The sequence below is a fragment of the Erythrolamprus reginae genome, chromosome 5 (genome assembly GCF_031021105.1).
Source record: "Erythrolamprus reginae isolate rEryReg1 chromosome 5, rEryReg1.hap1, whole genome shotgun sequence".
Taxonomy (NCBI): domain Eukaryota; kingdom Metazoa; phylum Chordata; class Lepidosauria; order Squamata; family Dipsadidae; genus Erythrolamprus; species Erythrolamprus reginae.
Window position 1 is genome coordinate 9,093,227 of NC_091954.1, and position 14,982 is coordinate 9,108,208.

At 42.1% G+C, this 14,982-nt stretch overlaps 1 protein-coding gene across 4 annotated transcripts in view; it reads right to left on the bottom strand.

The window, feature by feature from the left end:
- Window positions 1-14,982, bottom strand: part of LDB3 (LIM domain binding 3) — a 187,111-nt gene that overhangs the window by 68,974 nt on the left and 103,155 nt on the right. For 3 of the 4 annotated variants that reach the window (XM_070752050.1, XM_070752049.1, XM_070752048.1), the window contains exons 6-7: window positions 10,318-10,487; window positions 8,832-8,868 (exon numbers count right to left, since the gene is read on the bottom strand). The exons of the other annotated variant lie outside the window; for it this stretch is intronic. In XM_070752050.1, coding sequence (XP_070608151.1) covers window positions 8,832-8,868; window positions 10,318-10,487 — 207 coding nt within the window. The remainder of the gene's footprint in view (window positions 1-8,831; window positions 8,869-10,317; window positions 10,488-14,982) is intronic. 4 annotated transcript variants of the gene reach the window in all.

The following is a 14,982-nucleotide window of genomic DNA, read 5'->3' on the forward strand; positions in this document are numbered from 1 at the left end:
GGACTGTGGATGTGGGGGAGACATCCACATGCTGCAGGCCTGTTTTGCCTCCGGTGGAATCTGCTGATGAAGGCTCCTCTGACCAAGAAGACATGAGTGACAGGGAGGAGGAGAGTGGGGCAGACAGCTCAGAAGGAGATCAATTATGTAGCTCCTCCTTGGATTCAGAACAAGAGTTAATGATACAGCCAGGCATGTGGAGAGCCATGCATAGGCAACAACAACTGAGAGATTATTATCAAAGAAAATGAGGCCACCTGTGGTTGGGTGGGGCTGTGGTCATTAGTGAGGCTGCTATAAATAGCAACCTGTGGGTTTGGCCATTGTGGAGGATTATCTGATCGTTGTGTTTCGTGACTGCTTTACTGACTTTGACCTTTTGTGTGCTGATTTTTCCCTGCTTTGAAACTAAACCAGAGCAAAGTGTGTTTCACTTTGTGAAAGAAGAAAGACTGTGAATTGCCTCACAGCTGCAAGCTAAGTATCACAGAACTGATAAGGGACTTGTACAAATTACCAGTTTGTTTGGAGACGAATGCTCTTTGCTATACCAAAAGAGGGCTTAGTTTAAGTGACTTTTCATTATAAAGAACATTGTTTTAAATTTTCAAATGTGTGTGTGTCTGAAATTTGTACCTGTGAATTTTTGGGAGGATTCTACCAGAGAGCCCGACAGAACACAGACTAGCGAGTCCAGCACAATTATGCTGGGCACGTAGCGAGATCACGCACCTGGGCACATAGCGAGATCACGCACGGAGATGTGCATCATTTTGCTACCTGTCCAGGTGCAGTAGCCTAATTGCAGTGGACTCCGCTACCACTTAGAGCCGCGGGAGCGAGCATGTCACCGTTCCACCTTAGCAGCCCACCTCTGGATGTGATGTAATAAATCCCGCCCCCTTCAACATGCCCAACATACAATGTGAATTAGCCCAGAATACAGGTAGTCCTCAACCTACAACGGTTCATTTAGTGATGCCTCCAAGTTACACAACGGCACAGATAAAAGTGACTTCTGAAAATAATCAAGTGGTCACGTAATCAAAATTCATACATTTGGCCATTGACTCATATTTCTGATGGTTGCAGTGTCCAGGGGTCCTGGGATCGCCCGTTGCCACTTTCCGACAAGCAAACTCAATGGGGAAGCCAGATTCACTTACCAACCAGATTAATAACCTAACAATTGCAGGGATTTACTTGGTAACCACCGTGGCAAGAAAGGTTGTGAGATGAGCCAAAAATCACTTAACAAATGTCTCCCATAGCAACACAATTTTTGGGTTCAATTGCAGTCATAAGTTGAGGACTATCCGTATCAATATGGCCTAAATGAATTCTGCAACGGAGAGATCTTAGAGCAGAGGTCTTCAAAACTTGGCAACTTTAAGACTTGTAGACTTCAACTCCCCGAAATCTCCAGCCAGCCAACAGCTGAGTTGAAACTCAGGAAAGCTATGCTGGCTGGAGAATTCTGGGAGTTGAAGTCCACAAGTCTTTATTAAAGTTGCCAAGTTTGGGGACCCCTGAGTGTTGACCCAAGTTCTAGATACAATACATTTCTCTTCCAACTTCTGAATCCCAATATTCTTTAATCAATATTCTATAGCAACAGAGATTTAATCTGGCTCTCTCTCTCTCTCTCTCTATATATATATCTATATACCCACTTCCCCATTCAATATACACTGCTCAAAAAAAATAAAGGGAACATTTAAACAACACAATATAACTCCAAGTAAATCAAACTTCTGTGAAATCAAACTGTCCACTTAGGAAGCAACACTGATTGACAATCAATTTCACACGCTGTTGTGCACATTCAACTTTGTACAGAACAAAGTATTCAATGAGAATACAGTGGTACCTCATGATACAAACTTAATTGGTTCCAGGAGGAGGTTCGTAAGGTGAAAAGTTCATAAGACGAAACAATGTTTCCCATAGGAATCAATGTAAAAGCAAATAATGCGTGCAAATACTTCAGGAAAATCCCAAACTTTAGAAGGGAGGCGAACAGAGGGCAGGGAGGAGCAGCTAAAGGGGGCGGGTGGAAGAAGCAAGGCTAGGCTAAAGGGTGAGTGGGAAGGAAGAAAGGCAAGGGGGGTGCCCCTCCCTTTTCTTTCTTCAAAAGACACTCTTTCAGTGCCTCTGCAAGCACGCTGTTCTCTGCAAAGTCTTTCCTCCTCCCAGCCGCCCCTCCCTTTTCTTTCTTCAAAAGACACTCTTTCAGTGCCTCTGCAAGCACGCTGTTCTCTGCAAAGTCTTTCCCCCTCCAAGCCGCCCCTCCCTTTTCGTTCTTCAAAAGACACTCTTTCAGTGCCTGCAAGCACACTGTTCTCCTACTTCTGTTAATGCAGTCTTTCCCCCTCCAAGCCGCCCCTCCCTTTTCTTTCTTCAAAAAAGGGGAAAAAAAGAAACCCCTTCATCCCAGCAGCAGCGGCTTGGGTTCGTAAGGTGAAAATAGTTTGGAAGAAGAGGCAAAAGAACCTTAAACACCGGGTTCGTATCTTGAAAAGTTCGTTAGAAGAGGCATTCGTAAGATGAGGTACCACTGTATTTCATTCATTCAGATCTAGGATGTGTTCTTTGAGTGTTCCCTTTATTTATTTTTTTAGCAGTATACATTGGTTAAAAGCCAGAAATTGTAACAGCCGAATCACATTGTCTTTTAATGACAATTGGCCAACCAAATCAAGCCACTTTTACAATTGTGAGAACTTACAGGCTGGATGAAAGAAACCATAATAACAAAGGCAAGCACTTTAAGAGGGAAATATAATAATAATCGGAAAACAAATAACATGTTTTTAGCTTCTCAAGGTGTTTGGAGGCTGCTGCTATGCTAAGCTCAGGAAAGGTGTTAATATTATATTCCTCTTCCAGCTGGGCACCTGAGCCACAGGTCACTTAACTTAGCCCTTGACATTAAGGATTTGCGCTGAGAGGCCATGATGCCAGTTGCGCAGTTTGGCAAAACGCGGGCCGTTACGTTCAGTTTCAAACCTCTCCCTGTGGCGTGGAAAGAGAAAAGGGGGGGGGGAAGGAGAGAGAGGGGGGAAGAGAAAGAGAGAGTGAGAGGGGGGAGGGACAGACAGAGAGAGAGGTAAGGGATGGAGAGATAGGGTTTAAGTTGCCTCCCAATGCTGTGTTAAAAAAAAAATAACAAAGGACAAAGCAAACTCTCTTTTTTTGGGGGGGGGGGGTGATGGTGGGGTAAAAAAAAAATCAGAATTGCTCTTAAATTTGGAAGCACCTGGTTCTCTTTTCTTGGCCACAATTGGCTGGGCTTGACAGGGCTGCTTTTGCTAGAAATCCATCCTTTGGGCCAGCAAATTTCCAAATTGCTCCAGCAAACAAAAAGTTTAACAGCACACACACACAAATGCGAAGGCTTTCTGCGCCTAGGTTAGCTTCCCGTTGTGCAGCAAGTATCGGTTTGAGTAGCAGCAGAGAGGTTATCTTTCGGTTATTAGGGAATAATGGATATTCCCTGCAAGTGATACCAATATTTGGGGTTGCCATGTATGTTAAACTACTAATTGAAGTTTGTATTTTTACAGTTGCAATATCTCTTTAAGGATTTTGGCTGGTTAGCCATAAGAGGGCGCCAGCACTCTCTCCTGTTGATGACGCTAGATAGCTCATTCACCTTTTTGCCCTTTACCTTGTGGGGGGAGTATTTTTCTGCTTCGTGCTGCTATGTGCGGTTTGTTGATTATTTCTGCTTTGTGCTTGTAGATATGTATATATGTAAATAATAATTGTGTAGCATACTAAGTCTGTGTCGTTACTGGCTGTGTCACACATCCACACTCTTCCTTAAAAACTCTGCTCAGCGTATGTCGAAGGTCTCGTAGCCTAGCTGCACCGAGACATACCAACAACATCTCTGGCCAATATTATGAATGATTGAATCTGATGAGTGTGTATGTCTGTATATGGGGTTTTAACACTTTTAGCAATCTATATCTGTCTTATAAAGTAAATTAGATTTCATTTATGTATTGCTATATTTATAATATTGTACGTTGCCTTGAGTCACTGTGAGAAGGGTGGCATAGAAATCTAATCAATCAACCAACCAATAAACCAATCAATCAATCAATCAATCTCTAATAAAATGGAACTTTGAGGAATGTTTGGCCTCGGAGTCTTCTTTTGTTGGGGGTGTTACTTGTAACCTTGATATTGGGTTTGTTTTCCCCTGAAAATCTCTACAGGAAGTCTGATCATCTTGACTAAGTATTGTGGTCAATGCGCAGTGGTGCATGGAAGCAAGAGGCTGTGCTACTGAGAAGGGAATGAATGACTTCTATTTTTCTCAAACCCCCCACACACCTCAGATCAAATCAGATCTCTAGCTGGGGTTTCCAACACAGTTCACACACACACACTTATAAATAGAAGAGTTTGGCCATTCTAAATTACTGTAATGACCCAAGGAATTCAGGACGATGGTCTGATGTATAGGGGTGTCAAACTCAATTTCATTGAGGGCCACGGTTGTGCAGTTGATAGTGGATCCCGCTCAAGAAGAGACCAACTTGGTGATGTGCCAGTGGCCTGTGCAGCTGGAACCCGCGTTGGATAGTGGGGACGATGGCGAGGACTCAGTGATAGAGGTAGAGGTTTAGCCAGGGCCTTCAGAATCTCCAGTACTTCATAGCAGCAGTGAGGAAGAAGACGTTTCTCCTCTTCTTGATGCCAGAGCTTGCAGAGCTGCCAAGAGACAGGAATGGTTACTCCAGAGGAGGTCTCCTCGGGAGTAAGACTGGGGGCTAATTGGCCACTCCCCTCAACTATTTAAGAACAGTAGAGGCAGTTTAAAGGCTGCAGGAGACAATAGTTTCGTCTCGTGTATCTGTCTTGAGTGTCTTGTGAATCCCTGTTTCTCTGCTTCAGATTTCCTATCGTGGAAGACTCCTGGGCATTTTGCCAAGCCTTTGGAAACTATGTGAGATAGCAAGAACTAATTGCATTGCTTTGAGTTAAGACTGTTTGAACTTGCGGCAGTTGCTAACGAAGATTAAGTAGCTGACTTTCTGCAAGAAAGGATTGCTTTCAGATTTGGGGGTGTGTCTCCACTGCTAAGCCAGTTATTAGTAGTGGTTCATTGATTAAATTAAGTTTGTTCAAATGGTGTGTTTGTTACGTTCATAACTGGGGGTGGAACAGGCCACATCAGGGTTGTGTTTGACCTCGAGGGGCCGGTGTATGTGTGGCTAAGGTGGGTGGGGCCAGCTTGATGTCACTCATGTCAGGAGTACCTTTGGTGATCTGAGTGCTCGGCCAGTGAACATGGGCTTTTGAGTTCCATTTTCAGCTGCCATGGCCTCCTGCAACCCTCTGCCAGCGAAAACAGACCCTCCTGAGCATACAGCCTTCCTGAACTCCGTTTACAGCTGCCATGGCCTCCTGCAACTCTCTGCCAGTGAAAATGGTGTTCGGGAGAGCTATGTGTAGCCCCCACAAGCTCCGTTTTCACTGGCAGAAGGTTGCAGGAGGCCATGGCAGCTGAAAACAGAGCTTGGGAGCCTGTTTTTCGCTGGCAGACGTACCATGGGCCTTCACTGTTTCCAAGCCGGTTCTGCAGGCCAAATCTAAGCACCCTGTGGACTGTTTGTGGCCCGTGGGCTTTGAGTTTGACACCCCCTGCTCTGCTACATTAGTTACATGGATGAAGTCAGAAGCAGAAGCAACTCTACGCAGGGTCGGTGACAGCCGAATTCTCCTTACTCCTACCCTGAAAGATCATTTCAAGCCAGCAGGAGAAAGAAAGGTTGATCCTTCTTCCTGCTCTCTGCTGTTTCAGTTCTCCTTGGAATCCTTCTTAGGTGCAAATTGCATTTTCTTAAAAACAGGCCATAATTTAAATCATATCTCATTAATTTGGGGTTCACCCTGTTTTTCCAGAACTTTTGTTAGCATAATGATTTCAAGAACGTCTCTACTGCTTCCCAAACTTGACTTGGGTTGAGAGAAAGATAAATTAGATTACAGACAGAAGCTTTTCCAGGCCATGCCACTTTTTTGCATTACAGATATACAGTACTTGCCTTTGATATAATATGGTTTCCTTCCTTCCTTCCCTCCTTCCCTCTTTTCCTTCCTTCCTTCCCTCTCTCCCTCCCTCCTTCCTTCCCTCTCTCCTTCCTTCCCTCCCTTCCTCCTTCCCTCCCTCCCTCTTTCCTTCCTTCCCTCTCTTCCTCCCTCCTTCCCCCTTTTCTTCCTTCCTTCTCTCTTTCCCTCCTTCCCTCCCTCCTTCCTTCCTTCCTTCCTTCTTTCCTTCCTCTTCCTTGCTTTCCTTCTCCCTACCTTCCTTTCCCACACCTTCCTTCCTTTTTCCTTCCTCCCCCAACTTCCTTCCTTTTCCTCTTGTCCTTCCCTTTTTTCTTTTTTCCCCTTCCCCCTTCTGTCCTTCCTTCCTTCTCTCCCTTATTAAATTTTTAAAAAGAAAGAAAAAAACACCTATATCAATGATGGCGAAGCTTTTTTGGTTTGGGTGCCAAGAGGGTGTGTTATGCATGTGCTCCCCCACACACATGTGCACCTACACACTTCCCCTGCGCATGCGTACAAACCCCCTCATCCCCGCGCATGGGCACAGGCCTCACTAAAGCCTGGAGTGGTGAAAAAAACCAGTTTGGAAAAACAGACTTCCAGTTTGCCTGTTGTGCTATTTTTCACACTCTGGAGTCTTTAGGGAAGCTTCCTGAAGCCTCCGGAGGGCGAAACGGCATTGCCCAAGGCCGAAAATCGGCTGGATAGCATGTGCATGCGCGTTGGAGCTGATCTAGGCAGTTAGCAACCTCTGACTCAAAGTCATCAACCCCTCCACACACACCAATCTTTCCGTGAAGACCCCCTAAAGACAGTCCCACCCTGGTTCCCCAACAGCCTAACCTCTGTTCCTTGATTAGCATCCAATTCCTTTGGGTTTCACTAATAAGAAATGTTTATATCCATTGCTTGCTATTGGAGTAACCCAGATATTGTTGTTAGCCAACTCTTCCATCAGCTGTGATAGTATTTCTAAGGCAGAGATACAATATTTTCTATGAAAAGAAAATATCTATGGTTGGTTCTGCCAGCTGCTATAATCACCCAGATGTTTCTCGTCACCCAGAATTTTAATTTAAATCTCAAAACAGAATTGGGGTAATAGCAGCTATTGCCAGACTCTTAGGCAATCTCTATGAGATGGGTACATTGTCCTGAGCTGGTTCAGTACCTATACGGCAGGTGTACATGCAGCGCAAAACTTCACCCAGGGCAACTGGGATGCTGAGATTGCATCACAATTCTTACACAGAAATGTCTTCTATTTACAAGTTTGGCAACCTATCAAATTTAGATCTCTGTTCCGTAAGAACTCTACTATATGCAGTGAAGACCTTGGTCTGTAGATCTTTTAAGGCCAAAGAGAGAAGGAGAATTCCCACTAGATCAACAACTGTCATCCATCACGTGCAGCCAATTGCGCAGTGGTACCTCTACTTATGAACTTACTTCGTTCTGTGACCAAGTTCTTACGTAGAAAAGTTTGTAAGAAGAAGCCATTTTTCCTATAGGAATCAATGAAAAAGCAAATAATGCGTTCGATTGGGGAAACCACAGGGAGGGTGGAGGCCCTGTTTCCTCCCAGGAGATTCCTAGAGAGGCCCCCACGGAGGCTTCTCCCTGCCTTTTCCAGCCCTGTTTCCACCCAGAAGATTCCTAGAGAAGCCCCAGGGTGGCTTCTCCCCGTCTTTTCCAGCCCTGTTTCCTCCCAGGAGATTCATAGAGAGGCCCCAGGGAGGCTTCTCCCTGCCTTTTCCGGTTACAGTTTCGGAGGGTCGAGATTGTAAGTGGAAAACGGTTCTTGAGAAGAGGCAAAAAAATCTTGAACACCCAGTTGTTATCTAGAAATTTTTTTAAGTAGAGGCGTACCACTGTAGTTGCAAACATATTTCAACAATTACAGACAACCGGGAGCTTGGGCACCAAAATCTCAGGCTTCACAACTCAACAAAAGCCAACTTGTGTTAGCATCGTGGAAACTTTGGCAGGACAAATAAGCCAGGTCACAAACCAAAAGGCCCTGTTTCTAAGAAAACATTCAGGAAGGCAGGGATATATGACAATAAGAGAAGAGGTTTCTCTTCTCCAAAAATTCACAACTAAAGTAGAGCAAGACAAAAGTGAAGCTGGTAGCCAGTTCCAAGAATACAGTCCTAACCACCTTAAGATAGGTTAAAAACAAACAAACCCCGAGCTTCTAAATATTTGCAAATGGACAAACATTTCACTCTAGTAGCAAAAGCAGTCCTGTGGGCTCACATCGCAGTATTTTGAGAAGATCAATCCGAATAAATTTGTTGGGAATGAATTAAACTTTCCCCCTTTGATATAGTATCGGCAATTACACTCTTTGGTTGTCTTGTTCATAACATTGGGAACAACATCATTGGTGCACCTCAATTGTAAACAAGGCTAATCCCAGCATCATCCCAATAAATGCTTGTTAAAACTGCAATCCAAGAGTAGGGCAAAGCACATGCAGGCGGGTGCTCCATGTCTTTCTGGCAAAGTTAGCCCATCGCAACCCTTCTACCAAAACTTCTCATCAAGTGCTCCCTAGAATTATACTAAGTTCTGATCTGGTCTTTGCTTTGGACATCCGGTTAAACCAAAAGCACGTTTGTAGTTTAGTGATTTGAGTAGAAGTAGTAGGGGTGTTTTTTAAGGGCGAAAAAAAAATATCTAATGGGCGTAAAAAAAAAATTCAATTAATGCTAGTTCTTGTTATCGGTAAACAGAAGGCCAGAAGGTAGCTAATTGCCTACCTTGATCTTCTCAAGGCATCTTCATCTGGGTCTTGCACTGCAGATGAAAAATTGGTAATGTTAGAAGGCAAAGCACCAGGCAAGACGTCTGAATGGAGAATGAATCCTTACTACAAGTTGTGGAGGGAGAACTACATCTTACTCTCATCAGGAAAGGTCGCTCTATAGAGGAACTCTACTGGAATCTCTCAAGTATCTGTATCTCACAACAGATTTAAACTTAATATTAACCGCTCCAAACTTGACTGTAAAAAATACGACTTCAGGAACCGAGTTGTCGAAGCGTGGAACTCATTGCTGGACTTCAACTTGTGGAACTTGTGGACTTCAACTCCCAGAATTCCTAAGCTAAGCATGATTGGCTCAGGAATTCTGGGAGTTGAAGGCCACAAGTCATAGAAGAGCCAAGTTTGTCTACCCCTGTTCTGGGCGGATTAAGTGATTAGATCAATGCTACTTTTGATATTTTCACAATATTCTCATGTTCCATTGACCCAATTAGGTATAAGGTTCAAACAGGACTACTGTCCACAATTTCATCAAGACTCAGAAGTATTATAGAGAACGTAAGACGGTGGTATGAGGCTGTTGGTACTCTATGAATTTGGTTGTTTTTTTGCAGATGTTTCATTATTGGGTAGCATAATCAGTGCTAGAAGATAGTTAATGCTGAAGATGTTACCTACGCTGCTAATGAAATGTCTGCAAGGAATGAAGCAAACTCAGACCCCATGGTTCAATCCTGAGCTACACATTTTGTCTTCTATAAAAGGGATCTCCAGCCTTGGCAACTTTAAGACTTGTGGACTTCAACTCCCAGAGTTCCTCAAGTCTTAAAGTTGCCAAGGTTGGAGACTCCTGTTCTATAAGGTGGTGGTAATCCAACAGTTCTTGTTTTCCCCTTCAGTCTGGCACCACCATCATCTATCATCTATCTATAATATATATCTCAGCTATCAGCTATCATTTATCTATCTATCTATCTATCTATCTATCTATCTATCTATCTATCTATCTATCTATCTATCTATCTATCTATCTATCTATCTATCTATCTATCAAATCTATCTATCTATCTATCTATCTAATCTATCTATCTATCTATCTATCTATCTATCTATCTATCTATCTATCTATCTATCTATCTATCTAATCTATCTATCTATCTATCTATCTATCAATCAATCTATCTATCTATCTATCTATCCATCCTTCCTTCCTTCCTTCCATCCATCCATCCATCCATCCATCCATCCATCCATCCATCCATCCATCCATCCATCCATTGAGCTATCACCTATTTATTGTCAACTTATATATATCTCTTTGTGTTTATCTATTTGCCTGTCTATCTGTCTCTCTCTGTCTCTGTCTCTCTGTGTGTGTGTGTGTGTGTGAACAAGCCCCGACAACTGATACCCAACAGAGTGAGGAGAAAGGAGGTTTTCCACGAAAGAGGTGAACTGGGCATCCCAGCCGGACTTACTGTACTCAGTTCCTGTCATCTGAGCAAGGACTCGGAAGGACTTTGACTGCAAGTTGGAAGATCGGCGGCTCCAATCATCCAGCTCATCTTCAGACTTGGTTTGAGTTTTAAGCACAGCCTGATAGACGGGAGAGGCACTGTCTACATGAGGGTCTTTAACAGGAAGGTTACTGCAATGCAGAAAGTAACATGCACTGTAACATGGCTCATAAGATCAGGCCCACCCTTCCCCAGCGCTTCGCGTTGCTGACATTTAGCACCAGATCCACAATTTCTTCTTAGCCACAGAAATATGAAGTAGTTCCTTGCGAAACAAGCAGATACAAGGAAGCCATGGTGCCAAGTTGCCTTTCTCTTCACAGGAAGCACGGACAGAGAATATTGTTATCTAGAACAGGAGTCTACAACCTTGGGCAACTTTTAAAAGACTGGTGGACTTCAACTCCAAAGCTGGCTGAGGAATTCTGGGAGTTGAAGTCCACAAGTCTTAAGAGTTGCCCAAGGTTGAAGACCTCTGATCTGGAACACACATCACACACGTTCGGAAGCTACAATTAATCCAGAACACAGCCACGAGAGCTGTTGTGGGTTGCCTAGGTACACCCACATAACTCCATCACTCCGCAAGCTGAATTGGCTTCCCATTGTCTCCAGATGCAATTTAAGGTGTTGGTTATCACCTATAAAGCCCTACATGGCTTAGGACCAGATTATTTATGTGACCGTCTTCTGCCTCACACTTCCCAGCGGCTGATCAGAGCCCACAGGGTTGGCCTTCTCTGGGTCTCGTGTGGACTGGCCAGGGAAGGGCCTTCTCTGTGGCAGCTCCGGCCCCATGGATACAACTATTCCCAGAGATCTGCAACTCCCACACCCTCCTAGCCTTCTGGAAGGCCTTAAAAACATGGATTTGCTGGCAGGCTGTTGAGTTATAATATTCTACTCCGGCCTAGAATGGGATGAATATTTTGTACTGGGATTTTAATTGTAGTAAATTGTTTTATTTATGTACACCACCCTGAATTCGTCACAAGCTAATAAAGTAAGGTAAGGTAAGGTGAGGTGAGGTGAAGTGAAAAAATATAAAATATGAAATATGAAATATGAAATATGAAATATGAAATATGAAATATGAAATATGAAATATGAAATATGAAATATGAAATATAAAATATAAAATATAAAAAAGTATAAAATATAAAATATAAAATAAATATAAAATATAAAATATAAAATAATATAAAATATAAAATAATATAAAATATAAAATAATATAAAATAATATAAAATAATATAAAATAATATAAAATAATATAAAATAATATAAAATAATATAAAATAATATAAAATAATATAAAATAATATAAAATAATGTAAAATATAAAATATAAAATAATATAAAATATAAAATATAAAATAATATAAAATAATATAAAATAATATAAAATAATATAAAATAATATAAAATAATATAAAATAATATAAAATAATATAAAATAATATAAAATAATGTAAAATGTAAAATGTAAAATGTAAAATATAAAATATAAAATAAAATATAAAATATAAAATAAAATAAAATAAAATAAACTCCCAGAATTCCTGAGCTAGCATTGTTCTCCATGGACAGTAACCCGTTTCTTCTGCCACCTCCCCAATGTATAATAGCCTCCCGTTACAAAACTGAACAACTGATCAGACGTATACCAAATCTCAGTCAGCTACTTCTGAAGTTCATAACAAAAGCCAAAGGAGGCTGGCCAATATCTACGTTGGCTAGAAATGATAGTAGCTTAAACGAACCCCTTAGAAATTACAGAGGTGGGGAAACAATTGAACAATTTTAAAAACCATTTTCGATAGTAGTCTTTGCATCAAGGAAGCATCATCAACCCACCCATCACAGTCTGAAGAGAACACATTGAAGGAAAAGTCCATTTTTTATTTGCATCGTCAAAACAGTGCAATGTTCACAAGAAAAGGATTAGTTGGATTTTAAAAAAATTAAGCACACCTGGTGGAAGGAGAAAGTTGGGGAAGCCTACCGATGTTGGTGAAGCCCCATTGACTGCAGTCAACTTAGTTGATTGGGTGATGGGAATCACATCATAGTTCAACAGCATCTGAAGAGACTCATCACATGCCTTGCTGAAGCTATAGTACGTATCTCATCTAGCATTCTAGCTATAACAGTGTCCGAGCCAAATGTCTGTTGAAACTCCCGAACAGATAGTGGATTATGACAGAATTTGCCATGTCGTTTGTCAGCATCGCAGAGTCTTGTGAAATATTGGCTCTGAACAATGATCGTTCTTTACTCCACGCATTTATCTAATCTGCCTTTAAACATCCCTTCAGCTTGTGTTAGCAAATATCTCAATTGTTAACACAAGGTGAGTTAGAGGAACACAAAGTTCAAGAGAACTTTGCTTTGCTTATTGTTGGTTTTATTTTCTTAAAAGAATCCCCGAGTCTGCAGAGAGGGGCGGCATACAAATCTAATATAATAATAATAATAATAATAATAATAATAATAATAATAATAATAACAACAACCAACAATATATGTCAGATACTTCCCCATATTAACTATATCACTGACAACTGATTATTTAAACAAGAGAGTTAGTAATACCAGATGTTACATAGGAGGGGGGAGAATCCCATATACCTGATGCAAATAGTAAAATAAATTTTAGAATTCCAGCATTATTTAGAATTTTTGTCTCAATTCTGGTCTGAGTATTGACTTTGTGCAAGCATCAAAAAATAGTTCTGTTGTCTTTTTTCTTTATTTTGTATACTTTTTGTTAACTTTGGTATTAATAGGAGCAAATAGCATTTATCATTATTAAGCTATTCAAATTAGGCCGTAGCGATTGTACATAGTTCACAGTATAATACAGACTTGTCGCGCACTGTTTTCTTGGTGGGTTTTAACTTTGTATGTCTATGTTACGCTTGTAATACTTGTAAAATGTAAATAAAAATTTATTTTAAAAAAATAGTTCTCCATTAAGCTCACACTACTCCACTAAAGCAAAAACCTACTAAGATTGAAAACCACAAAAGTCTGAATGGAATTGTATTCGACGGAATCAACTGGAATCAACTGAATTGGTGAACATCAATCTTTTCACATGAGACAGAGACACTACATTGGCCAAGCAGGCCTGCATGGAAAGCTGTGGATTTAGAAGGGAAAAGGGAGTGGGAAAGGGAGAGGATTTCTTGTGAAGAAATGGAGGTCTCACCAGCACTCTATACAGCGGGATCACTGTCTCCCTCTTCCTGCTTGTTATACCTCTAGCTATGCAGCCCATCATTCTACTTGCTTTCCCTACCGCCTGACTGCACTGTTCACCCACTGTTCACGCTTCTTGGATGAAAAGCAAAATGTCTTCAAGGAAAGCTGTGGCGAGGGGGGCGTTCGCCCAGGTTCGCCTGGTGCACCAGTTGCGGCCCTATTTGGACCGGGACTCACTGCTCACAGTCACTCATGCCCTCATCACCTCGAGGTTCGACTACTACAATGCTCTCTACATGGGGCTACCTTTGAAAAGTGTTCGGAAACTCCAGATCGTGCAGAATGCAGCTGCGAGAGCAGTCATGGGCTTACCTAGGTATGCCCATGTTTCACCAACACTCCACAGCCTGCATTGGTTGCCGATCAATTTCCAGTCACAATTCAAAGTGTTGGTTATGACCTTTAAAGCCCTTCATGGCACTGGACCAGAATATCTCCGAGACCGCCTGCTGCCGCACGAATCCCAGCGACCGATTAGGTCCCACAGAGTGGGCCTTCTCCGGGTCCCGTCAACTAAACAATGTCGGTTGGCGGGCCCCAGGGGAAGAGCCTTCTCTGTGGCGACCCCGGCCCTCTGGAACCAACTCCCCCCGGAGATTAGAACTGCCCCTACTCTCCTTGCCTTTTGTAAGCTCCTTAAGACCCACCTTTGTCGTCAGGCATGGGGGAACTGAGACATCTCCCCCGGGCATATACAATTTATGAATGGTATGTCTGGATGTATGTTTGTTTAGAAAATGGGGTTTTTAAAATATTTTTAAACAGTAATTTAGATTTGTTGTAAATTGTTTTTCACTTTGTTGTGAGCCGCCCCGAGTCTGCGGAGAGGGGCGGCATACAAATCTAAATAATAAATAATAAATAAATAAACAAATAAATAAATAAATGGAGCACCTCCCTTATGAAACCAGATTGCAACACCTGGGTCTCTACAGCCTTGAAAGATGGCATTTAAGAGGTGACTTGAAGTGTATAAAATCATGTGTGGGATAGAAAAGGTGGATAGAGAAAATAATTTTCTCTATCACACAATACTAGGACGAGGGGGCCCTCCCTAAAGCTCATAGATAAGAAAGTGAGGACAAATAAAGGGAAATATTTCTTCACCCAGAGGGTCCTTGGTTTATGGAATTCACTTCCAGAAGAGGTTGTGACAGCTGTCAGCCTGGATGGCTTCAAGGCAGGATTAGACAGATGTCAAGTGTATCAGTGGTTATTGAAATGGATGTCAAAGTGCTGCTTCTATGTTGGTTGAGGCAGGCAGGATTCCTTTGGGTACCAGATGTTGGGGGTCAAGGGAAAGGGAGGGTCTTGCCTTCTCTTTCTGCTCAAGATCCCCATGGACAATTGGTGGGCCG